Here is a 27,125-nt window from a genome sequence, read left to right on the forward strand (position 1 = left end):
GGTTGCACCCACACTGGCAGCCCTTGGCATGGAGCCCTTGCAGCCGCCACAGGAGAGTTTTTTTTGGCCTCAATCCCACTCTGAGAGACACTGGTTTGTATACAGGTGCTCCCAGGGTGTCTGAAAGTCACCACCGTGTCCAATTAACGCCACAGCGCATCCCTCCAAGAAAAGTTACCGGGGAGGATCCAAAAAGAGGCAACCCTCGTCTGCAGTTACGCGTGGATACCCCTTTAAAAGACTCACCATGTTGCCATCACATGCTTCAGCACAGAAGTAGGATGAGGATGTTCTTGTTGTTGTTATGTAAAACACATTTGTTTCTTATAATAGTCCGTAATCTCTAAAAACGAGACTTTTGGAGAGGATTTCTTCACTTTGTATGGCAGGAAGGGGGGGGCAGCCCACCCCCAGACAGTCAGCGCTGCAGTCAGTCAGTCAGTCAGTTAGTCAGTCAGTGTTGTGCTGCTAGTTGTTGTTCAGTAGCAAACACAAGCGACTGGTGCGCAAACTGAAAGCTGCGTACAGTGTTAATGCCGAGTGACGGATATAAGCGACGCGTGTGTGTGTGTGTGTGCTGACTGTATCTCCAGCAGCAACACGCAAAGGTTTGCAGCCGTGTTGGCGTCGGAGGAGTGGATGGGATAGAGGAAATAAACATCCTGAGCAAACCGTGCTCGTCTCGGAAAGGAGCACTACCCCTCTTCTTCTTTTTCTTCTTCTTGCGAGAGGAGAGTTGTTTGCTCCGTCTCTTCTTCCTCTCTAGGAGGGTTTTAAAAGAGGGGTTCTCTCGGGGTGGAGTGGAGCGAAACATCGGCGACATTCGTGTTTATTTCCTCTAGTTGGGCTGCATCGGTGAACCAGCCGGACGAGGCGGACTTGTCTCACCTAGCCATTTGGAAAACAAGGTGCCCCGACTGGCCGCTGAATATCAGACAGAGATAGTGCCTGCTGACACACGGAGCTACGGTACGGTAAGTGGCGGCTGCTCCACATTATCTTTCTCTCATTGAGCTTTCTTTCTTTTCTTTTTTTTCCCATTCAGGCAAGAGCAGGGCTCGCATGGCCAGCTTTCCTCTTTTGTGCATGCTTTTTAGACAGTCATGTCTGGAGGACGTTGCAGAGGCAGATAATGGCCATGATGATGAAGGAGATTCCCAGGGAGTGGTACTCAGTCGGACTGGCCGTGCAATGTGGTGTTATCATAGCCCCCCATCCTCCCCCTCTCCCCCGCCACCATCTCCTCCTCCTCCTCTTCCTCCTCCACCAGCAGCAGCAGCAGCAGCAGCCACCAAAGTGTAATGCCAAAGCGATAATAGTGCTTTGTCCGCGGGATAGACTCACACAAGGTCAGCGATAGGGAGACAGTAGCCTGTGAGCTCACTAATATTAGGATTGGCTGGATGGATGCGAGATGTGTTCACCTGCATATCAGTCTCGTGTGTGTGTGTGTGTGTGTGTGTGTGTGTTGGTGTGAACAAACTTTATGGTACATACAGCTGTGGCATTTTCTTTGGGGGGTATAATTTTCTCTGTGCGTGTGACTCACATTGGGCCTTTAACGGGCTAGTTTGGGTTGAGTGAAAATAAACAGAATCAGCCACTGTAAACTGAGAGAAGGGCATAACAGCCATAGGTGTGTAACTCATCGGTGTGTTGCTCCGCTCAGGTTAATGAAGAGGCTCCACAAATGCCAACGCAATTAGCCCACATCGCAGTTTGCCAATTAGGCCATAAAAGGCGAAGGGGGCTTGGGTTGTCAGTGGGTGATCTTCAGCACAGCCACTGCTGAGGACTGTGGGAAAGTGGCGATAGAGGTGCTTTATTGAGTAAAGAATTAGAGAAGGACTCCAGATTAAACTTAAACGTAGACTAAACTAAGACTTATAGCCTATTAAACTACACAGCTGTGCATAAGGAGTGGGGTCACAAGTTGCTGAAACTGACTGGAATCTGGAAACTCTGTTACAATGTCATGATTTAATTCCTAATCCTATACTCTTTATTTGAACTCAGTATGTTGATTATACAGTAGCTACACGTATCCTTTAAATATTTGCAATTCATGGACTTTTTATATTTGGATAGTGCACCACAAACTCATGTTTAAATATTTGATCAGCAGTCGTGGAATTAATGAAGTATTCAGGTCCTTAACTTAAGGAAAAGTACCAATACAACAATGTGAAATACTCCTATACAAGTGTAAGTCCTGCAGTCAAACATGTATGTAAGTTAAAATACAGTAGGCTATTTATTATTATTAGTCACAGTATTAGCAGCAGAGTGTGCTTAAGGATCCCCTCCAGACATGTAAGATATACAAAATGTCAGCTTGAAACAAATCTGTGTGTTTTTCAACAAAAAGTATAACTCCACATTAAAATCCTTCAAAAGGCTTCCACTCCTTCTACCCTTATTACAAATTCCAGATTCTATGAATATGCAAATTGTTCATTTCTAAAGTTCTCCTGTTGGGCACAAGATGTCTCCTACTTCACTGTAGGACTGTGTTTCTACATCACACTTATGTATAAGTTGCATACTGGACCAGGACTGACTCCCAAAAAATCATTTTTGTAAGTCACACCCCTTAAAATCAGATCAATCAATGAGCACAGAAAAACTTTGACTTTCAGCAGATGAATGTGAAAACATCCTTCTCGTGTCAAACTGCACACACATCATTCTGCACAGTGAAGCTCAAACATCACACTGTAGAAAGAAAGAAAAGCAGATTTTTGAGAGGAGGGGAACTTTAAGTACAGTATTTGAATAGTTGGACTTACTGTCCACCATTGTTGATCAGTTAAAAAAAACTCAATAATAAAACATAATGTCAGAGGAACTGTAGATTCTACTGGCTCAGTTAAAGGAGTCATTCCTCTAGACCTCGTTCTTTCTGTTTTAATAACCACAATTAGCCATCAGCCACCTTTAGTAATACTCTGTCATGTTCACATTAAAATAAATGACTTGCTTCTTCTTTCTGCCAAGCCTTCTTTTTCAGAGCTGCCATGAGACTATCTTGTGGTGTGAATGAATAAAAAGCTGGTCTGCCAGGCCACTCTTTGACACACTAGTTTATTGTAGTTGAACATTAATCTTGTTGGAGTTTCTTCAGCAAACTTCACCATGCAGCACCTCTTTAGCCCATTTCCTCTCTGATTTAACAGATGGCACCATACCTCACTAAACCATCATAAATGTCATAAAACTTAATATAAAAGTGTTTTAATGACTCACACCTAGACCCGTCATTAAATAGCCATGCAGGACTAATAACTGAGCCATTACTGTAAAGGCAATCCACCGTGAATTATCAATGGGTCTCTGCCAACATACAAATCTAATGCTTAAATCATCAATAAAATACGGGCCACTAGAATCATTTTTGGATTAGTGCTGTATTTTTAATATTAAAATGTTTAATTTACAATAATGTGGCCTTAATTATAATTTCTGCAATGTTCAACAGAAATATCACTTTACCGATAAAATGCATTTCTTTTTTTCCAAAACACTTAAACACAACAGATACATACAATAAGGTTTTAGAAAATTCCTCACATGTACATCGATTGGCATTGTTTCAAATGGGGACATATATGTAAGATTATGCATCCAACTGTTTATCTCATGTGTATATTAGTTAAGTGAAAGGTATGCTTTTGACAAATTCTGTAAATGGGGACCATGTTTTAATGTACCTCTCAGATCTATTATGATTGTATCTCAGCTTCTCCAGTGGACTCAGATACAGAGTGCTTCTTTGACCCAGCGTTTAAACGAGGGTCAGCCTCCAGGTCAGCAGCAGTGTAAATGCTGGGTATATTTTGGTCAGTTTCTCGTTTGAATTGTGTAATTGATGTACGATGTTAAATTGAATGAAACCGTGTCTTATGCAGAAGGAGGTGGTACATATACACTTTAAACTATGTTGACACGTCTCATCAGAAAGTACAACCTCCAAGTCCTCCTCCCATGGCAGTTTGGTTTTATGAGGGGGCTGATATCTTGTATTGTTTTATAGTTGTTCGCGCTTACCTTTTTAGGTGGTAAGGAGGGAAATAGAAAGTATGTCTTAGCAATGATATGCACCTATAAGTATCTGAAAAAATGGTTCTTCAGAATATGGTGATCTGCAGTGTCTCAAAGGAAGCCAAGGTTTCTTCCACAGAGAGATCACCAAAGAATATCAAACCATTTCTATACCGTATTTGGAAGCCAGTGTGAATTTGAGATGGCAGGAATAAGTGTTTTGAAAGTGTTCCTGGTTGAAGAGAAAATGTTTTCTGAAGTGGAACCATATTTTATGGAAGTTTTTAACAACTGGGCTCAGGTTTTGGAGACTTAAACTGGTAGAGTGCAACTAAGGATAGACATTGGCGAAGGTGATGAATTTGTTCCATGGAGACCCATATTGGTCCTTGCTTGTTTTCATACACTGAGATCCAGGAATTCAATTTATAGATATATTAGTTGCTTAGCAGTAAAATAAGAAATTATTGCGTATCTCTAAACAAGCGCAAGATGCATTTCTACAAGCATGAGGCCGCAAACCTAAGCCCCAGACCATTCTGTTGTCCCTTAGGCTGTGATGGAAACTAACCCAGAGTAAATTTACTCAAGTACTGTACTCCAGTATGATATTCCACGCTGTTTTATACTTTAAAATACGATTTTACATTGAAAAAATGCTTATAGAATACAATGCAAAATTCCTTTCTAAAAAGCATGATATGAATGAATTGTCAGCAGTTTCTCCAGAGATATTTCTGCATTAATCCTTTTTTTAAAAACAGTTTAAGGCCCAAAAATGTACAATTATCCAACATTTCACAGTATGATTAGAGGAAAAAAGACACATTTGTGTGGCAGAATTTAGTTATTTCTTCTTTTCTCTCCCATTAATTATCTCACAACCCCTCAGATTTATCTTATGACTCTTTAGAGAGGCCTGATCCGTATATATTGAGAACCTCTGGAGTAAACTATCAAACTGTATAGAAAGTAGTTAAAACAAGCTCCATCTGGATCAGCTAAAACAGTAAAAGGCTACTTATGCCTTCAGACCTTAATATTAACAATCTAATAATGTAACAATTTATCAGTCACAGGGGCCAAGTACTTTTCATACTTTAAGTACCTCTACAAATGATTTACAACTTACTAATGTGCCCTTTTCTTTTATATGTGATGCTACAAAGACGAAGAACACAATTCCATTTAAAGTCTGAAACACAAATTAAATCTTTGTCTAAGTCTTAAGCTATAGAGCTGTTTAAATGGCTATACATTTAATTTCATTGGAGTGTAACACTTTGTGCCTCCATGTGTGTTTGCACTGGTTGTCATTTGAGCAGTTCCATACAGGAGCACCGTCCGTTGAGAAGCGAGATTAGTGTCATGGTTGCTTGGTTTCATTAGGAGAGGTTTGTTTATGTTCATTCATTCACTGTCATTGTCCTGAGGAAACCCGGTACCTATTGTACACCAGGTTTGAATAAGTTCTCTTTTCTAAAATGAATCGCATCTGCTGGATTGTTTTTCTGCCCCATTAATGCTTCACAATTTTCACATAACATGAAATCTTAATACGTGTTGCACTGTCCTTTCATGGCGATATACATTAACTTTCATGATAAAACCCATGGAGGCCCTTCAAGTATAGAAGCTCTGCCCTGATTTTTTAATTCATTTTCAATGCCCTGCCAGGCTCTTTGTTCACGGTAACTCTGATGCTTTCATGTCTGCTCTCAGTTTGAATAAGATGAGAATATTAGTTACTTAACAAGTTGATCTGAGGCTAATCGGTGTTATTCTTTAAGGCTCCATGTATGAATGTGTGGACAGAAAATGTCTCAGTGTGAACTCTCTTCTGTGTACCAGAAAGAAACGCTTTTCATAAACATAAAATAAAGTGAATCATCTTTTTAATACAGCACCAAATATGTGCTTTTGTAAATTGTTTTTTTTTTCTTGAGAAGTGCATTTGTCTACTTTAAATTCAAAGTACAGTTGTAACAGCTGTAGCTAGTGAAGCTCAGTTTGTCTGCAAGTGTTTCTGACTGATCAAAAATATGTTGAGTTTAGAAGTTGAGAAGTGAATCATTGAATGAGCAAACTAAAACTCTAACTTTAAAGTGATTCTCCTTGCATTGTCTGCTTTTTGAGTGTGAAACATTCACAACCCCTTTCGACTCTAAGGTGGCTGTAAAATGTTGTAATTTGCTTCTTCACAGAGAAAGAACTTACAGTTTTTCTAATTCCATCGTATCTAGAGTATAAAAAACATCTACAGGAGCTCCCCCAACTGCTCCTGCAGTGTAATCATTTCATCCAGACACTATTTTTGCTGTCTTGTAGTCTGGTTTGAATTCTTATTGTCTATTATTACTGATGCTTCAGAGCGTGTTGCCTGCCTGACGTTCATTACTTGTGTATTTTGTCAGCTTGCAGTTTCCACAGTGTGAAAACCGTGATGCCTGCCACTGGGTCGGATTCCCCTTAAAATCAATGAAAGGAGGCGGCAGCTTTTGTCCATGATGGCCACCAGAATCAACAAAAAACGAAAGTTTGAAAGTGGTTACATTTAATTGGTTTGGATTTAGGGAAATATCTTCGTCATGGTTAAAGCTTCGTTCATTGAGGTTGAGGTGAACAAGCTGTAAACACAACATATGAAGTTGTAACATGTTAGCAAACATGGAGCAACATTATGTAGCATTAACACAATGTCAGATTAATGTTAAGGACAAGAAAACTTCCCTTTATTCTGACATTCATCACCCCACTGCTAGCCTTGTAGTCACATAGCTTTATTTAGTTCATTTAGCTGTGTCATTTGGTGGGATTTATTAAACCAAACAAACTGCGTAACTTCCTCTTCATTAATCAATTGTATGTGTGTCGATATTGAAGTTTATGTAGATTTAACTACCAGCAATGGAGGCTCTGCTGCCATTTTGCCTCAGTTTCTCCTTTCCTCGGTTGTTTGTGGTCACAGTCTTAAAGATTATGACGTGAGTGTGTCCAATTAGATCTCCCTGAAGGAAATATCTGGCTGTGTAGTAGTTAAATGTTCAATATGTTCACCTGCTACTTGTAATTTTGTCTGCCGCTTGGAGCTGCACAGGTCGCATTTAATCAATTGCTCATATAAAGCTTCATCAGTTGTTGGAGATGGGGCATGAACCCTGGTGCCGGGTCTCAAGTTGAACACATTTCCTGCTCACCTATACTTTTAGACACCCCTACTTCTTATACTGCTGCGGAATATTAGCATTGGATGGTAAATCCTGTACTGCATCATTCAGTCATCATTCAATATGAATGCAATGCCTGTGGATACTGGGAATATGAAAACATGTTGAATGTAAGCACGTACAGCAGAGCTATGAGAAATCACTGTAAATATTTCCATACTTTATTTCTGCTGTTCACTATATGAATCTAACCTATATGGAGAGTCTATAGGAAGTGATTGTTTACAACTCATAAAATAGATTTTGTTGGTGGCGAGTGTAACTTTAAACAAAAAAAGTGTTTTCTGTTATTCTGTCAGACTCAACCGATTTCGCCCCTGTGAACTAATCAATACCAACCAATTTATTTCTTAGGTTTGCAGTTTTGGCAGAGATGTGATCTCATCTACAGGTGGAGGTTAAAAAATGTCAATTGTTTTCTGAGACAAATAAGTGATTTGCTTTTAATGTGACAATAGAAGTGATTGGCTCAGCTTCCCAAAAATAATGGAGGTATTGATTATTTGACATTACGCAATGTGACAATCACTTGAGTTGCTTTTCTAAAGCACAAAAGGGCTCAGCCTGTAACAGGCACCTTTGAAGAGTTTGATTTGATGTAATAACTGTGTATTCAAGTCTTCTATTGAGTGTATAATTCTGATCTCTCAGCTTTTCTCATCACAATTTCTTCCCATTAAAAAAGTCTGGCATTTGGAAGTAGCAAAGTGGCTGCTTCATTGATGGCAGGTTCTGATTCTTTCAGATTACATAACAAAAAATTACCTTTAAACATTACTGGAGCCTGAGTGCTCGACAAGTACACTAGTAAATGCTCTTTACATGCCAGGTGCAATTAAAACTGATAAACCTAGTATGACGACTGGCTGTTTTTAAGAAAATGATAAACTAATAATCAGGTGGTTATCTGTTATTGTCTGACACTCTGGTGGCAGATTGTGTTTAAGAAGAAATGTTTAGGGCGGTTAGACTACACCTCGCTATTTTCAGATGCTGTTTTTGTGGCCAGACAAGATATAAAAAATAGGTAGTTTATTTCCTTTAATTTACACACATACTCAGTGATGTATCAGATCCATGCCACACAGTGTCGACAATCAGGATCTGTGATGTGGAGCTGTGATGTGAGTACACAGTTTTACTTAGAGCTTTTTAATAAGGTGCAGCAATGGATGTTGCAACATGAACCCTGTCTTTGACAGAGAGGCAGCGTACACACCGTGGCAATATGGCATTGCTAATCACAAGCAACACCTGCAGCCCGTCCATCCTATGAGATCTACACTGATCCATATGTCTACCACTGCTTCTCCTTACTCAAAAGAAGACATGCTTTATGTCAGAATGTTAGAATTAGCACCTTATTGAGAAGCTCGGTACGTCCCTGTGCTCCAGACCAGATTGCTCCAGTTGTCTTCGTCGTCTGTTGAAGAAAAGCAGTTTGAGCTCTGCTGTCAACAGGAAGTATATAACGTGTGAGATTTTTCAGAAACATGAATAGTCTTTCTAGAAGGGCTCTGTCCCTATACAGTATGCTCAATGTGGAAGTGTAACTAAGTACATTTCCTCAAGTACTTACTGATGTATTTATTTGAGGTACTTGCACTTTACTTGAATTTTTCCATTTTGTACACTTCTACTCTGTTACACTTAAGAGGTAAATATGACCCTTTTTATTGAACTACATTTATTTGACAGATATATTTAGCACTTTGTACATTACAATACATACAAATGATATGGAAGGCTGCAGCTCTAATTGAGGACTTGGGTTATTACTACTTAACAGTGGCTACATAAGGTAGTTGGAATTAGCTCCACTTCCACCAGCTACACCACTAAACTGCTGCTTAATGAAATGCATAATGAGCATTTTATTTTTTATACTTCACGACCTCTACATAAGTAAAATTGTTAAAGCAGGACTTTTGTGTCAGGTATTTTTATGGTGTGCTACTTTTACCTGATGTGTGTAAAGAGTGTAAATACTTCCTTTGCCACTGTCAATATGCCCATTATAGTTAGACAACATAGCCCAAGGATGGTCAACAGAGTCGGCTTCTTTGTTGAACTCAACTCTCAACTACTTAATGTATAGTTTTACTTGTTCATCTAGTTTCCAAACCCAGCTAGAAGAGGAGAGTTTAATAAAAATGAAGATGACCTCTATGAAAGTAATAAAATCAGTAAGGAAATCACTTTTTTAACCCCTTTAAATCCTCTCATTTCACAACCCCCAGTGTGCAAGTGGAGGGGAATAAAGAGCAGGCTTTAAAGTGAGTTTACTTTCCTTTACATCCCACAACTCATCAGAACTTTGTTACATGGGAAGCGTTTAAAACCCATATCTCATGTGAGCCATATGGGACACTGTTGATGTCGTTTTTAAAAAGCCTCTCCTCCGTGTTCACCTTTCATATGAATGTCTGCAGACGTGTGTTAACAGTGTGGTTGACTAGTGGTGGTTTGGTCACGACAAATGACAGGGTGAGGCTGTCTGTAGTCGCGGCGGGGGGGCAGAAACATCCATCGCCCATGATGTAGCGCCGTATTTTTTTTTAACACACTGGAAACAAGTTTTCCTCCGACATTTGCACACATTTAGTTTCTTATCGCCTCTTCACAATAAACAGCTGTTTGTCCGTCATTGGAGGACGGGGGTGTCAAGCGAGCCCCGGTCCGTATGGCAATTGGTTCAGATTAAGTTTTGTGCAAATCGGTTGAAACCCTAACCAGGAAGAGCACGCCACTCGCAGGCAGCGCCACCGACCGTCCTTCCTCCACTCCTCCCCAGCTCTCCCAGTTTACGGAGCTCTGCCATCGCACCAGTCCGGCGTCCTTCTCTCTCTCCCCCCACCACACCACCACCCCGTCGCCGCCTCACCACCCCCCTCCTCTTTTACCCGCAGATTTTGTTCGACGCCCCCCCCGGCTGCCAGGAGGAAGCGTGACGGCGAGCCGTAAGTTACCGCCGCTGATATTTTGGTTGCTATTTGGCCCTGAATGTTTGAAGTTGCTCCGACTGCCCAGCCGTCCAGAGAGAGAGGGAGCGCAGCACAAACCCATTTTTCGCTTCGTGCACCAGAAGCGATACACGGGGCTGCTGCTGCTACGTGCCCATATCCTCCCAGCCCTCCGCACAGGACCGGGATCGGAACAGCCACCGTGTCGGTAATAAGGAATCCGGTTAGAAAAACGCGATCAGGAAGGGGTGACTGCCCTTTTATTTTTGCTTTGGTGTGTATGTGTGTGTTCGAGTAGCCTTTCTCTCCCTCCCCACCACCACCACCACCCCTCCTTCCTCTCCTCTCCAGCCCATATTTAGAGCCTGGCTGGCTACTTCAGATGGGCAAGCTACGTCAAGCTGTACTGTATCCCATCCTACTGTATCCATTTGGCCACTGTATGTATGTATATGTGTGTATTTACGCATGTAGTGTGGATGTGTTTTAGTACGCATGCATGCAAGGCTTTCCTCGTCATCTTCAGCGGATGGTGTTGTAGATCAAGCTCAAGGCTGCGGAGCAAGTCTTGGAAGAAAACAAAAAACAAAACAGTGACCGAATGTTTCAAATTCTTGTTGTCCCTTAACCTTCTTCTGGATAAAATCTCCAACATGCCAGCGCCTGGTGTTGGAGCTGTCCTTCACCAGCTGTGACATGGAAAATGTAAAATAAGAGCCCTTGTCAATCTGATCCGATTGGGCCACGTTACCCAGCGGGTTATTTATTTTTGATGTGTTTTGCCGGTGTTCTGGCTCCACCTGAAAGTTGGAAAGAGGAACATTTTAAAAAGCCAATCGGATGAGGTTTTAATTAGAGGTGTAATGTTGGATGATGAGTCCTTTATGGTTGTAGCACGCACGGCCAGCGTTTCCAAGGGATCAGGAGCAGAGCTGGAGTTGTTTTCTGCAAGGTGTGTTGGATGTTGCTTGTTAGGTTGGGCAGTGTGGGGTTTTATGATGCTTTTTTTTTTTTGGTGCTTGTGACGCCTTAAAAATGAAGCCAAGTCTACTTCTGATGCTGTATCTGTAAGTTGTGGCTTTGGAGTGGACGTGAGGTGGTGAGCTACTCCATGAAAAAGTCATTTGTCTTTCTCAAATTGGTTTTAAGGATTTTAGAGCTTTTGAGGAATTCAGAGTTTCACAAGGAGAATTAACAAATTAAGGACTGTATGAAAATGATTAAAGAGGGCTCATAAAGGAGGAGGTGTGTATTTTTTTTCATGCAGGGAGGGTTGTCCATTGTTTTTTTTACATTTTTAGATAGAGAAAGGAAAGGCAGGGCAGAGAGAGGGGATAACATGCAGCAAAGGGCCCGAGCCGGATTTGACTCAGCCTTGATATGTGGTGATATCTGGTTGGGGCTCCCCATGAATGTCTTTGTTAACAACTGCTACAAACATTGCTCAAGGGATGGTCGTCTATATTTGTTGGGAATTTTCCTACATTTTCTAACTTCATTCATTCTGTGGTGGAAAGTCCATCAGAACCGGCCTGGGCCCAGTTTACTCATTCAGTGCTGTTTATAGGCCGTGTTGTTTCACAGCAGTTTCTTCAAACATAGATGGTAGCTGTGTTTTCACAGTATTTTTATGTTTGTCATTTTGAGATATTTGTTGGATGGTAGTGCAGTAAGTCAGAGGGAGGGTCCAGAGAAATGTAATAATAATGCTGTGGAGGGCCTTGCTTTTTAATAGAATACAATGTGTGAGTCAGTCTTCCTCTACTCCCCAGTAACTTTCATACATCCTTTAGAGGAAAGTAAAAAAAAAAAAAGGTAACACTTTATTTTACCCCCCATAAATCATTCATAAATGTTTTATAAAACTCTATAGTGTAGTTCTACACAGATATAAACAAATTTTTTAAAACCGTTTATGAATGTCTTGTGTTTAGTGTTTTAATTTTATTTTGGATAGTGACGATAGAGAGAGACAGGAATGGCAGGGGACCGGATTCAAACTCGGGCCACTGCTGTAAGGACTCAGCATTGATATGTGGTACGAGGTGGATGACTGGGGCTCCCTATGAATGTCTTTGTTAACAACTACTATAAACATAAATCACTGGTCTATAAACAGCTAATGAATGCTTAATTAGACAGTGTAACATTGGCTTAATCATAAAAGATGATGTCTTCATATCATACATACATTTCTAGTCTTAAACCTGCTGTACACGTTTATGTATAAATATCCTAACAGTTTTAATTTTAAACTTACAAAGGATGTGTTACCCTAAAGTAAAACTAGTGAATTAAATAATTCACAGGCGTAGTTATAAATGTATTTAAAACTACTGAAGACATATGGTTATACATATTTGATCAAAACTATGTTTTACTGTGTTATCAAACAGTCCATAACTGTTAATCATTTATATGTGGAGTTATAGTTATAGTTATAGTAAACACTTGCATTGTCCTTATATCTGTTACAACTACATTACAGCAGGTTATAAATAATTTATTAATTGTTTAGATACAGTTTATAAATGGTAAAGTGTTGCAATAAACAAAATCACATTTCTGTAACAGATTTTGTTCTCTTTTATCCTTTTTAATAACCTTGTGATGTGCTCAGTAGTAACTTGCTGTGGGACATATGGTGCTTTGTCTGATATGTTGGATTTTGTGCTTGAATTAACTAATATTAATATTTATTGCAGTTGAATTTGGAGGCTGGTGCCTAAAATTTGTGTTGGACTGAAACATTTATAGCTGATAGTTATAACATAGCATACAAAAAGATTAATGGAGTCTACAGATAATTATTGAATTGCACTACTCAGTCAGTTCATGTGTCCTGATTCTGTTGACTCTTTATGAATTATTATTAAACCCATCTGTGTTGCCATTTCACACACGTTGTCTCAAGAGTCTTGGGGATCTTGCAAGTCTCATCATAAAGAAAAGTATCCCAGTGTGCCCGATGTTTGATGCTCTGAAATTAGCTGATGATCTGTTTTCCAACCAATTAGAGACAGAGCGCAGGGTCGTTGATCTTCCCGTAAATGTGAGATTACTTCCTGAGGATCACCAGACCTAACTGTGTTTAAAGAGCCAAATTGTTGCTTGGCTGGAACGCTGTGAGATAATATCTCACAGGTCATTCCCGACAGTGTTCCTCCACCTGCACTTCTCAGCAGTGACCCACAACTGCTGGTGGAAAATTGAGAACTGTCAAATTCATTGCTTAAAGAATATCACAATAAAAGCTCTGTGTTATTGGTTAGATAGATTCATAAATACAGACTGATTATTGAGGTCATTAAGATCCTTCGTCACACAGATTCTGAGGCATCATTTCAATATTTTTTCTTGAATACAGAGTTAAATATGAAGAGAAACACATCTGAATTTTAGATCTGTCATTCGTTCATTCTGGTATTGAATTTCAGTCTTAGCTGGCAAGGTCACACTGCGTAACGGATTACATCTTGTCTCCGAAGTACAGCCTGGAGTTAGCTGTCCTGATGGAGAGACACACACAAACATGAGCAATCAAACACACTATCTGATGTTATCATTGATTAACATGCTGCTATTGTTCCTGAGGAGATCACAAAAAGTTTTTTTTCTTGTTTTAAGAGGTTCAAACTTTCTGTCATATTTAAATCACAAGTGTTTCCTGAGGTGGAGGATAGTTAAGGAACTATATTAAGCGCTGCAGTGCTATGCAGTGGGAATTGTATTTCAGGATGTGCTGTTAACCCTGGAGCTAAACTCTCATTGGCCATTGCCAGGATCGTTCTGACATTGAGTCTTGGGCTGCTTTCACGCCTTCACAAGCCCAGTCAGGACAAAATCAAACATGTCTGAAAAATCTTGTCTGGCTCTCGACCGTAAACGAGTCGTCAGTTGGGCCAAAATCTGCAGTCTTGAATGAGTTCACACGACAGAGAATTCTGCATCGGGCCCCTCGGTGCCTCACACAGCTGTGCTAGTCGGAACAGACTCCCTGGCCTCTAATTCTTGAACAACTACTACTGCGTTCCGCTTTTTCTTGTGATACACTGATAGCTATGCATTGACAGTCCTTTTCTGCTGTTTAACACAAAGAAACCAGGGAGACAAGTACATACAGTAAATATGCATTAAAAAATGCAACAGAAGAGCAAGGGAATAACGACTGGATGAGCAGTGGTTACAAGGTGTGCGACATGGGGGGTTTACATGTCAGTGGACACAAGGGAGACTGACGGACCACTGCTCGGTGTAGCACAGACAGAGCTGGTAGTCAGCGTTAACCAGCCATGAAAAGCTTCTGTCAGACTCTCTGTGTCTTAGAAGAGAGGGAGTCTGGTAGAAAACAACATACTTAATAGAGATCTGAGTGTTGCCTGTTTTGTCTGGGGTTAGGGAGGGCCACAGGATCAGCTGAACCAGACTTTCTACTCTAGTCCACTCTACACACAATATGAATTTTGTTGGTATTAACATCATATGCCAACAAGAATCTGTTGTGTACAGTGAAAAAAATTATTTAGTGTGTCTTCTTTTGGGGGGAAATTCATTACCCGATTATAGCTAATTATTCGAAGTAATGGGGTAGGACAATAGGCTCTTGTGAGTTGACAAAAAAAACATCCATTCAGTTAACAAAAGGAAAGTTGAATCAAGGCGATGTTATAATTGTATTTGCTGTAGGGAGTTTTATTTTCTTTGTGGTGCAGATTCTACTGCATATTCAGTGTGTTGTATTTTAGGTTTACCCATCTCATTAGGCGGACTATAAATCTTTATGACCTAAGCTCCAGAATAAAAATACACTGTGTTCCCTTAAACACTAAAGTAAAGTCATGGTCTGTATATGGACATTGCTTAAATAAGTGTGGCTTAAATACATACATGAGTCATTATTTGGTTGTTTATGTTGCAATTTCACAATGAGCTCAGGGAGTATTTTTTACAAATACTCCCAAGCTACTTATTTGTTGCTAATAGAGTTTAATTGCTATATGGTTTCACAATGAGCTTAGGGAGTAAAGTATGTTGTGTCATAGATGTAATATGGATATTTACCTCTTGATTTTAGACAGTGAATGTATCTGGTTTAAATAGGCTGGCTTGTTTTTTTTGTCTTATTTTCCTCAGTTGAGCTTAATATGGTAGTCAGGCCTTTTTGACATTTTGCTTTCAGACTAAACAATTGGCCTTAACAAGCTGTTATTTGCAGGCTTTGTGCACACTAGGTGATAAGGCAAAGAGCGCAGTGAATGAATGACAGAGTACATCAGTTCCCTTTTATGCTGGATAAAAAACACACACAGACCCGTTATAATGACAGGATCTCCAACAGGCCAACAATAGCTGGAGCTCTCCATATGATAAAATAAATTCAGTCTGATCACAATAAACATTCAGCTGAAGTTACTTATCATTAAGCTTCTTTATGTATTGCATCAGATGTCGTTGTGTTTGAATCTAAACTCAAGCTTATGTAAGATATTCGATATCTTTGTTATGCTTGTGTCTCGTTAGCTCTCGCTTGCTTTCAGGTTGTTTTTTGCCGCAGTGTTTTCCACACCCCCAAAGCCCTTCCAGCTTTTGTCTAGTTTTAAGTCATGACAATAAAATTTTTTTGAAGTAATGTTAATGGTCCGTATTTGGTCCATAATGCACTACCCTGACCACTTTGTTCTGATCAGTAAGTATGGTCAGAAAACTCTGATGCCTGCTGAGCTTAGCGTCTTTATACATATGTGATCAGAAAAAAACAAAAGTTAGAAAGATGGTATAAGATGTTTAACATATTTAGAGCTCAATCGGCTTGATTGACCCAGTTATTTAAAAAAAGGCTACATGGTGGTAAGCACTTTCGCTGCACAGCCAGAAGATCCTGGGTTTGATGCCCAGTCGGATGATTTTGTATATGACAGTAAACTTGATTTGATTAAAAGCCTTGTAACTAACATAAACTACTGTAGAGATCACTGATTGTTTTGTCGATTGTGAACATTGTAAGCACATGGTCAAACTAGGACAAACTGTAATTTATACCACTTGTCCGTCTCTCTAGGCCCCGTGGAGAAGCATGTGATGACTCACGCAAGGCACAAGGGTTCCCTCAGGCAGAGTGACAGTAGTGCTGAGTGGTGGGACAACTGCCCTCTTTGGCCACATGGTGGCGCTATGGGCGGCGCCTGGCCTGAGCGCTCACTACGATTCGGCAGGACAAAGAAGATACGTGAGTTCATCAAACAAAGCAAAGACCCAGCCAAGAGGATGAATGACAAGAAAGGGAGGAGAGAAAAATCTGATCAAAACAGAAAACTTGACCGGAGGCGTGACAAGAAACGGGACAGGAAGTTGTATCCTTTGCGGGGCAGAGCTGGGGTTTCAGACGGGGAAGGGCTCAGTTGCCATGTCCTCCTAACGCGATTGGAGGAAAGCATCCGTGAACAGGAGCGTTCTGAAATAAAGGAGCGAAAGGATGCACGCCGACATTTATCTCACAAACCCAAACCTAAAAAAAGGAAAGGCAGTGAAAGAAAAGAGGAAAAGTCATTACCAAAAACCAAATCAAAGTCAAACAGCCCGCGCCATGGCGAGTGTGTCCCACAACCTCGCAAGCGAAGACTAGCCTCGCTCAATGCTGAGGCAGTGAACAGTCTACTGCTTGATAGAGCTACTGACCTTCAGCCGACAGCCAAACAGGCCAGGAGACAGGAAGAGCCCACGAATGTAGGGGTATCTCTGCATGCACATCCAGTCAGAAGTGTTGTCCCTGGAGGTCTGAAGTCTTCACGAGGAAACATCAGTAAAGCCTCCGTGTCTCACAAACTTGAACTGTGCCAAAGCTCTAAGAAGGTCAAGAAGGCCAAAGCCAACCGAGAAGAGATCGGGGGGATGAATCAGGAGAGTCTGCATGCCCCCGCCCCCAGAAGACTGGCTGGACTCAATGCTGCAGCCCTGCTGAAGTTAACCAGCTCCTCTGCTACCAGTAAACAGAGAGTAAAGGCTGCACCCACAGCTACTATCACATCAGACTCCAAGACTCCTGCTGCGGCCTCAACCCCAAAACAGCACTCCAGAGTCAAACTCAAACACAAGGGGCGCTCACAGAAGCAGAAGGGGAAAAAGGTCCCTCCCGTGCACAGTAGCTGCACAGCCTGCAAGAAGAAGGCGGACTTTGAGCCCAAAGTGGAGTGGGAGCCCGGCAGCTGCACCCATCGACTGACCAAACCAGGCTATCAGTCGCGCAGCATGCTGGCGTACCCGCTGAAACAAGTGAAGGAAGAGCAACTGGAGACCGAACTGAGCCCGTACTACTGCTGTCCCCCAGAGGGCTCAGTGGAATACTGCCACCGTTTAGCCTTCTTCCTGGGCCAGCAGCCCTACGGAGAATCAGACGACCAGCCGCTTAACTCAGCCATGCCCCCTGTGAAGCGCGAGTGCCTCGTAACCTCACCGTCCCTGACGCATTCCCACCCGCACACGGCTCTGACCCTCAGCCCCCACCCCTGCCTCTGCACCGCCGAACACTGCTTCTCCAGCTACTACGTTCACATCGCCCACCCGACACACACTGGAACAATGTCAGCAAGCCTGGCCTCGCGACCTCCTAACTTTGCACCCTCCAGTTTATGCCCTAATCGGATGACTGGCTCCAAGCTGCTGGGTCCACGGATGTCCCACGCCTCTGGGCTGCCCCACCCTGCCTACTGCAACTCTGTGGCTTCGCCCTGTTATGGTGACGCCTGCGGGATCAGTGGCTACACCTACAGAGCCATGCCTCCTGTCACCAGCAGGGGTTGTTCTTTCAGCACAGGGTGCGCTGGATGCACACACAGCATCAAAACAGGTGAGTGGAAAATGGAGGTAGTTGATCATGGAAACGTTTCAGCTTATTTAAAATCCAGACAATTGCAAAGGAAGGAAGTAAGTAGTTAGTACCACGTTAACCATCAATATCTATCTCTGAGACTGTCGAAACAACATTCAACATTTCCAATTAGATCTGGAGCAGGGTGAGTATTTGCCCCCACTGATCGCAAGTTCATTCTCATGTCTCTTCTTTGGTTCACTCATCTTAAGCCCTCTTTGTATGGTTGTTCTAATGAAAGAAAACCATTATCCTAATGTTAAACTTGGATTGGGTTATTACTTACAGAACTAAAGAGTCCTTTGTTGTTAAGTGTATGCCTCAAGCTAGTTGTGTGGCCGAGCAAGTGTGAACATCTCTGTTTTTTTGTTGTCTTTTGTTGTTGGTATGAGCTTTAAAAAGTGTTCATAGCCTGAGGCTTCTGAGTTTGATATTTCTTGATAAGGAGCTCTCGGCTCTTATGTAAAGTTTTCCATAACAATTGGGTTATATATAATAAGACTGATGAATAAGATAAAATAAGCAGGTTGTTTTTAAGCTGATTAAAGGGGAACCATGCAGTTTTCTCATTTAAAAGTTGATTTAACTTTAGCTGAACAGCAACTGAACCTGCGACCTAAAGTTTGCTAACGCTAGCTACTGTTGGTCATATAAGACCAAGTAAGGCTGTAGCAGCCAAACATGTGTTGTGTTATTTCAAAAGTTACACAGTCTAGCTTCAAATATGAATTTTTTTGTCTTCTTGCTGTTTTATTTAAAAGTGTTACTTTCACCCTTTACTTTTCCAGAGGGTTACTCCTCCCCTCAGGTTGACCACAGCCCCTCCCTTCTGGTTCCCCCGTCCCTGCCCATGTCCAGCTGCCCTCTATCCAGCGTGCCCACGTCCACCCAGACTAAACCCCACCTGCTGACCACCCTGTCGGGGCGAGACCAGCCCCAGGCCAGGTTAAAGCTGGCCAGAGAATGCCCACAGAGCACCAAGCCCTCCAACGGCTCCCTGTCCATTGGCCGCACACGGCTGCCCCAGAAACAGCCGTCGCCCTTGCCAAGCCTCAGCAGCACCAAACAAAAGAGACTCAGCCGCAGACGTGCCACCAACGGTTGGCGGCCCGTTGGAATGCCTACAGAGAGGGAGGTCTTCATTGCGGTAGGTTATTTGTGAGTGCGTCTCTGAGTAGTGAAGATAAGCCAGAGATTACAGAGCTTTTTCTCTGGTTGTCTCTCTAGTGGACTTTTTCTCCTGTATTCCTCTACCTGATAATACCCTGCTAGTAGAGACCTTAGCATCCACGCAGCTGCCTGGAAGAAAGAAAAAAAAATCTGCTCTTTGGGGGGAAAGATAATTGTGTTTTGACCACACAGCTTTGTGTGACAGATTCCTTTTTGTCTTTATAATGAGAATTATATCTGTCCTTGTCGGTGTGTATGCATGCGTGTGTGTGTGTGTGTCTGTCTCAGGGAGAGGATGAGACAGCCCTGCGGCAGTGTTATGAAGGAGTCGAGAGGGATGGTGAAGTGATACGTGTCAGAGACACTGTGCTTCTACGATCAGGCCCCAGGAAGAAATCCCTCCCATATGTTGCCAAGATATCAGCACTGTGGGAGGACCCCAAAACAGGTAAAGTAGACGAGGAGGGGGAGATCATGGATAGATATGGTGGTGTGTGTGCATGGATGGATGGACAAAGGGACATATGGCCAGAATTGTTTACTTGTGTGTGTGTGTGTGTGTGTGTGTGTGTGTGTGTGTGTGTGTGTGTGTGTGTGTGCTCAATTTGCCTCCTCAGGAGAGCTGATGATGAGTCTTTTCTGGTACTACCGACCTGAGCACACCCAGGGAGGCCGAGATCCCAGCGCACACTGTGAGGTGAGACGAACGATTTAATGTTGCCCAGTGATTAAATGACAGTTTGCAGGATAACACTGAAGAGGTATTTGACAATGAATGAAAACATGTGTTGATAAACATTGTTACTTAATTAGTCCTGTTACCCAAAATATATATATTTTTTATTGAAGACAGTTATCATATAACTAATCATGTGAGACAAGATATATATAATGTCAATATGGAATCTTAATCCAATCCAAGACACTTTTAAAACTATTGTTATTGTATTATTATGAAATGTCATTCCAGCAGTTTTATTTATATTGATCTGATTTCCAAATGACGTTTTATTTCATTAAGACAGCCAGTCACACAACTTTATAAAATAAGTAAAATTGTCATTGGGGAAAAAGTGGCAATGTGGTATAAAAACAGACTCTGGAAAAAAAGGACTAGAAAAAACTGCTGGAATAAAATAAAAAATAGCTGCAATAAGCTCTTTTATAGTGAAAAGACACAGGATGTAAAACTAACACCAAATGTTTCACATTTCTATGGGTAAATTATGTATTTTGACTGTATATGTTTTTATGATTACTTATTTTATAATGTCATGTATGTGTGTAATATAGAACACCTTTTTGATCTCCATAGGTTTTTTACAGAAAACATTGGGATTTAGACAAAGTGACATTAGCTGCACAATATATGCAGGTACTGGCAGTCCCACAGTGTTTTAGAAACAATTTAAAGTTGAAATACTTAAATGTGGGCGGAACGATTAATTCCTTAAATCAAGGCGAGTATTGTCATTTGCATTACTTGCATCACATATTTATTGGTGCGCTATAATAGAAATTTTATGATTATCAATTATTTAGTCATTAAGAGGAAGTGATAATACATACTGAGGTGTCCTGATTGAATTATGTGCAAAGAGGAGGTGAACAAAAACTTTCTCTTCTATGCACATATATTGAGACATTCGCTGCTGCTGCTGGAGACATCATTATGTTTCTTTTAGCAGCCCTAAAACTGTTGATAGTTGGTTAGCTCTTTACTGTAACCGCAGCACCAAAATGATGATGTTTCTGCCACCTCAGTCTCTTACTCAGTCACAAAACAGAGTAAGAGACGAGAGCAATTTCACTATTAGAACGTGCAACACTGCTCATGTTTTTATTCACAGTGGATGTCTAGCATGTGTTGAGTGCAGCAGGATTTTTCTTGTGTGGTGGCACTTCGCGTAGAAATACATAATACCATTGCACATGATCAATTAGTGTTGTCATTTCTTCAGTATTCAGCCAACACACTTGTGTGGATGTGACATTGTACACCCACTGTGGTTTCAGAATGAGATTTTCGCCTCTCGGCATCAGGATGAAAATAGTGTGGCCTGCATAGAAGACAGATGCTATGTTCTCCCACTAGCCCAGTACTGTAGGTAGGTACTCACGCACACACACACACACACGCACACAAACAGACAGAAATACACCTCAGTGATAGTCGTTAGCAGGAAGTCTTTTTTACATGGGTTGCAGTCGTTCCTTTAATTAACACCTCAGCTCCTGAGATATGTGGAAGCCTGTTTTTCTGACTTTCTTATCACACATCAGTGACACTGCAACTGTTAATGAATACTTGGGAGCACTAGGACATGAGCATTTGCTTAGACATCATTTGTAAATATTCATTTTGAGTCCAATTGCTTATGTTATTTTTACACAGCGGTACAGTAGCACAAATAAATGTAGTGTCACCTTTTGATTTTTTTTTCTCTCTGCGTGTGTCCGGGTAGATTTTGTGCCTTGGTGAAGCGGCGTGCCGAAGGCGCCCCACCTGGCAGTGCCAGCATGGTGCCCTGCCGCCCCGACTTCGCCCCCCCTTCCCACCGCTGTGTGCCCACAGATGTCGACCCTGAGCTGGTGTATCTCTGCCGGCACGTCTACGACTTCCGCTACGGACGCATCCTGAAGAACCTGCAGTAGAGGGTAGTAGGGGTGTCGCGCCCATGAATTAATCATAACATGGCTCCCCCTCCTGCACAGAAGTGTGGGGGGTTACTGAACACCCCTGTCTTTTCTGCTGGGGACGCTCATGATCATAGGGAAGGGGGATGACTGGGTGAGGCTGGTTTTGGAGAGGGACAGATGAAGCAAAAAATGTTTGTGACACATTATGAAGCACAGATCCCTTTAGATGACTACAGAGGAGTTACAATGTGATAGATTAATCCATCTCAGTCAGAGCACCAATATTTCCTGGTTTAGGAAGAGGGAGGAAGGGAGAATTCATTCACAGGTTGGGACTTTTCAGCTTCCACTTGGTTACATGGAGGCTTGCGTGCCTGCCAGGAATTCTGAACACCAGACTGAACTGGGCTACTGTCAGGACCATGTTTCCCCCAAAGCATCTCAGCACAACAATCATGTTTGTTCCATTTGTAAGCCAGTGGCTCAGGAATGGTCTGGCGCTAAGGTTCTTCCGGGGGAACACAAGCCTGCACTGTCAGCTCAATGTTAACGGCGTTCAACCAGCCAGGGGGAAGGAGGAGCTAATGGAGAGTGTCGTCTTATTTCTCCTGATTTGAGTTCGTCTCACATGTGTGTGCATGCGAAAGAGAGAGTGGGAGAGTGGGTGTTGTCAGTGTGGATAAATGGATAAATGTGGGTATGTGTGATGGTTTTTTAGAAGGCTTTCAGGCAATCAAACCAAACAAGCAGCTTTAGAGGAAGCGGAGCTCTCTACCCCCTGTACTCACTTCTGTGTGCCACAGCGCACTGACACTGACAGATACATTTTCATCTCGCGTGATGCTCTGCACAAACTAAAATACTGTACCTGTAGGGGGTTTGTGAGACAGATCTTTCTTTACCAAACTAGAATCTAGAGCAGGGCTTCTTAAACTGCAGGTCAGGTCACTAAAACTGATTTTATTTAGGGAAAACACACACATGACAAAAGCCCCAGTGGATTTTCTAACTAACATCTCAGCCGCAGTCCTGACTTGAAGGAGCCTTGCTCTGGAGAGGCTCGTCTAAGAGTTGAAATACTCCTGAGCCCTGTGAAGGTTTATCAAGATGAGGGCCACTGTTGATTGTTTTTTGGTTGTTTTTCTTTATGTTTTTTCACCTTTAATGTTCCCTGTGACTTGCCTTATGACTTGCAGGTAGAGCTCTAGGCAGCTAGTCTCACCACATACAACTAGGAAGTGGTAGAGCGGGTGTAATGTAGTCCCAAGAAAAAAAAGGATTGTGTTGCCGACTGACTGACAGCTATGACATGATCACTGGACAAAATGCGCTGGTTTAGGGCCGCAACCAATGATTTATTTTCATTATTGATTAATCGTTTTCTCAGTAAAATCTCACAAAATAGACCAACCAAAACCCAGAGATATTCAGTTAACTGACATGTATGACAGAGAAAAACAAACATTTTGTCATTTTATGCTGAAGAAATTACTAAAATAATGGTTTCATATCAGTTTTCAGTTGATCGGCTCATTGTTGCAGCTCCACGCTGGTCGGAATCTGCTGTGCTTCTAGCTGCTCGCGTTGCGTCCGGAAACGTCGCAATGTCTCAGAAATGTCTGCTCCACCGTTCTCATTCTACATCCCCCCCCCCCAACCTTCCCCTTACGAAGACAAACCAAAGGATGTCACATAAGCCAGAATCCCCGTCTCCTCCCTCGTACTTCTTCTCCTTGTCAGCACTTCTGCCCCCCTTCCCTTATTATATTGCACTAATCCATTCCTTAATTACAACAAACATGTTATGTTTTGTTTTTTGTTCCAGCTACTAATATCTTACCGGGGGGAACATACTGTGTATCATTTATATGTGTGTGTGTGTGTGTGTGTGTGTGTGTGTGTGTGTGTGTGTGTGTGTGTGTGTGTGTGTGTGTGTGTGTGTGTGTGTGTGTGTGTGTGTGTGTGTGTGTGTGTGTGTGTGTGTGTGTGTGTGTTTCGTAGAGAAGGAAACAGTAAGGACGTCATGGCTGCTTTTGTCAGTGCAAACTGTATATTTCTATTCTCTCGCCAGTAGAGGAATTGGCCAGCGTGTTCGTCATGTTACCTGATTCACAACCTGTTGAATCCCATGGAATATATACAGTATACAGTATATATATATATTACTAGAGTCATTCCATTTGATTTTTCAATCAGCTCTGACATACTTATATAAATATACAGTATATAAATGTATGTATCCACACTGTTAATGTGATTAGATTTCAAAAAGGCACCTGGATGGAGGCCTGACGCGCTGTGTGGACAAACGTAGCACCATGCTAGACGTGTATGTGGATTGAAGGGTGGGGGAGGGTGGGGGTTTGTGGGTGGGAATGCGTGGGAGGGTATTTGATACTTAATTGAGTTGTGGTGGATTTCAGACCACACTCATTTATTGCCTTTTAACCTGCAAGTGTTGTACTGTCACTCAGAAAACGAGTAGTGTCGGAGTGTGTGTACCTTTTTTAAAAACATAAAGAGTACCCGATTGCTTTCCTACACAGCAAACGCCCTGTTCTTCAACATTGGATAAGCCGTAAAAGTTTTCAACACTCTAAAGCCATCTTTAACTTTTTCTCTATTTGAGCAGCATGACTCCTAACCCAAAACAAAATCAAAACCTGATCACTGGGTTTTTTATTTCTATTAACGCCCAGATTCTTCAAAGAGGTAATATATATTCTCCTACTTTACAATTTCTCCTTAGTAAGAATATTTTATTATGTCGATTTCCTAAGATGGCATATGCAATATATTTTTAGACTTACTATTTTTGGAAAAATGAACTTAACAAATCAAGAAAAGAATATGCATTATTTTTTATTTTATTTCAAATTAGTTTTAAATCATCGCAGGATTAATTGAGATTTGACCAAATGAAAGAAAGAGGAGAATGAAGGGACTTGATGCCGTTATATGACTTAAGGTTGTAGATGATAGGCAGTGAGAATCTCCCTTCTAGGTGATTTCTAATGAAGTGTACATATCTGAACCCAGAAAGCACCGGGCACTCTTTAAACAAGCAGACAGCCAATGCACAGTGTAGTATTTTTGCAAGATCTGTAATAATTATATTTAAAGTAAGAAAAAAAAAATATTTAAATGGAGTAAACAATACAATATATTAAGATTTCAATTTAACTTATTTGGAAATACTGTGTCTAATTGATTAACTATATCCTGTTTCTTTGTGCTCCAGGATAGAAATGATTTCTGTTTATTTGTAACTTATAAGTTTAGAAATTAAATGATTGAGTGGTGGTTGTTGACAGAGATGTAAATGTTGTTTAGTTTATATCACTTAGTTGTCAGGGGGAGACCAGACCAAAGCACACCCTGGCAGACGGGAGAGCAGAAGTGGCCACAAATCACAGACACAGGTTTGATTCAATTCCCCTTTGAGATACTTAAAAAGTCAAATCTGAACTGAGACCTATGGGAAGAGGCGACTTCTAGCTCTCCTGCCTAACCTGACTGACCTTAAGTGTGACGTTTGGGAGAATGCCGTGGCAACATGGTCACCTGAGCTTTTATTGATTTGTCCAATTAGGGGAGAGACAGAGTCTGTACACCTGAGACAGGACGGGACGTCCTCTGGGCTCTCGGTAGAAGATCCCCTGAGGCGCTGATCTAAGAGCAGTTTCTCTAAATTTAGCCCAATATTATAGAGGATTTACAGTAAGAGTCAGGAATAAGGGACTGTATGAAAATTACTAGGGAGGGTGGGGCAGGGAGAAAAGGTAAAGTTACATATTTTGGATTTTTGCTTAATGCATTTTTTTGGGCATTTTCTCACCTAAAAATGCTATTTTTTTTTCATTCATTCTGGGGCAAAAATATTGCGCAGCTTAAGTCTATCAGCACTAAAAGAGCCGGTGCCTGGGCCTGTTTTCCATAAAGATGTTATTTTGAGATATTAAAGGGCAGGCACCGCAGTCGGCGAATGTTAATTAAAATATTAATATTGCTGTGAAGGTTCTTGCTTTTTTTATGACCCCCAGTCATTTTTTTACGGTCCCTTATTTAAGCTGTTAAAGCTACAAGGTTTTCCAGGGGGCTGATTGAAAATTTAAGAATTTCAACACAATTAAGTTAAATAATTAATCCTCAAATTGAGGATTTGCTGAACAGCTTCTCCCACCATCCAAATCAGCTGGCCACCGTTGCCTTTCTCCCAGATGTGCATTGATGGTGTTTGTCCCCTAGAGGGCGGGAATCCTATGTGTGCAGAACTGTCTTATGGCCACATCCCGATGCTGTTCAGCGGCTTCCTCTCCTTGTCCTCTTTCCTTGCATCCTCATCTTTTCAGCTTCTGAGAGTGATGCAGGAACTATCTGGAAAAGGAGATGAAGAAAGCTGAGTAAGGAAGTTGCCATGAGTCATCCTCCCGAGTGCTGGCCAGCCTTGAAAAACGCATGGATTAGATTGTATGTTATTATTTATGTGACTTAATTTCCTAGCAGCTTTTCATGGACACAGTTGCATCCTTTGTTACCATGACAACGACAAAGGCAAGGCCAGCACTGGGGAGAAGTCGGTTTCTGTGAACGTAGGGCGTCCACAGTGGCAGGGGTCAAACACTGAGTGACCTTTACTGATGCCACACAGGAAGTGTGTTCACTCAATGAGTCAAAACACAAAAGCACCCGACCAACCCATGAGATTCTGCTTTCTGTGTGGTCTGTATTGATGCTTATTGTCGACATATATTTTGATATATTTGGAAAAAACGGGGGATATACAGTAAAAAGTCTAGATATTTTTGGAGTAGAGAAGCAATGTGTGTATCAGATTATTGTCACTTTGTCATGCTCTCTGAAAATCTCTTGGATTTTTTTGGAAGAATTGTATAACATCCCTACTGATTTAATGTTCCATTGAAAGAATATTTATAAATTTTAAGTCCTTTGTGAAAGTGTGTGACTCTTTCTTTATTACATTTAACTTCAAAGTATGCACTAACCCTCTTCAGCTGTGTTGTTTCTATTCTATATAACATACTGTGTCAAAGGGAAGCTGTTCTCTCTACCTGTGATCAATAGGAAGTCTGTGAAGTTTCTCTAGCAAGCAACTGTTACGCTATACAATCTCCACAGGAGGTCAGTGATGAGACAGCATGCATGGGTCAGGGTCAAACCTTCTTTGACATTTTTCTTTTTGGTACCAAATAACACACA

General features: G+C 41.5%; 1 protein-coding gene across 5 annotated transcripts; it reads left to right on the forward strand.

Moving 5' to 3' along the window:
• Nucleotides 1–202: 202 nt before the first annotated feature.
• LOC127367825 (bromo adjacent homology domain-containing 1 protein) lies at nt 203–26,863 on the forward strand. 5 transcript variants are annotated; one of them, XM_051407969.1, is made up of 7 exons: nt 203–974; nt 16,290–18,074; nt 18,884–19,242; nt 19,554–19,713; nt 19,883–19,962; nt 21,282–21,373; nt 21,731–26,863. In XM_051407969.1, exons 2-7 carry the CDS (start codon nt 16,310–16,312, stop codon nt 21,918–21,920), a joined length of 2,646 nt encoding a protein of 881 aa, XP_051263929.1. In that variant the 5' UTR covers nt 203–974; nt 16,290–16,309; the 3' UTR covers nt 21,921–26,863. The 5 variants fall into 5 exon arrangements, with proteins under 5 accessions (XP_051263929.1, XP_051263931.1, XP_051263930.1 ...); XM_051407971.1 differs by having other exon boundaries at nt 203–969; XM_051407970.1 differs by lacking the exon at nt 203–974 and adding an exon at nt 9,813–10,228.
• The last annotated feature ends 262 nt before the right edge of the window (nt 26,864–27,125 follow it).

Source organism: Dicentrarchus labrax, unplaced genomic scaffold (genome assembly GCF_905237075.1).
Source record: "Dicentrarchus labrax unplaced genomic scaffold, dlabrax2021, whole genome shotgun sequence".
Taxonomy (NCBI): Eukaryota; Metazoa; Chordata; class Actinopteri; family Moronidae; genus Dicentrarchus; species Dicentrarchus labrax.

Coding starts and splice junctions, on each gene's coding strand:
- LOC127367825 (XM_051407967.1), top strand. CDS start 10,272: ATGTTTGAAGTTGCTCCGACTGCCCAGCCGTCCAGAGAGAGAGGGAGC. Junction 10,480..16,289: donor AAAAACGCGATCAGGAAGGG/GTGACTGCCCTT, acceptor CCGTCTCTCTAG/GCCCCGTGGAGAAGCATGTG. Junction 19,963..21,281: donor ATCCCAGCGCACACTGTGAG/GTGAGACGAACG, acceptor CTGTGGTTTCAG/AATGAGATTTTCGCCTCTCG.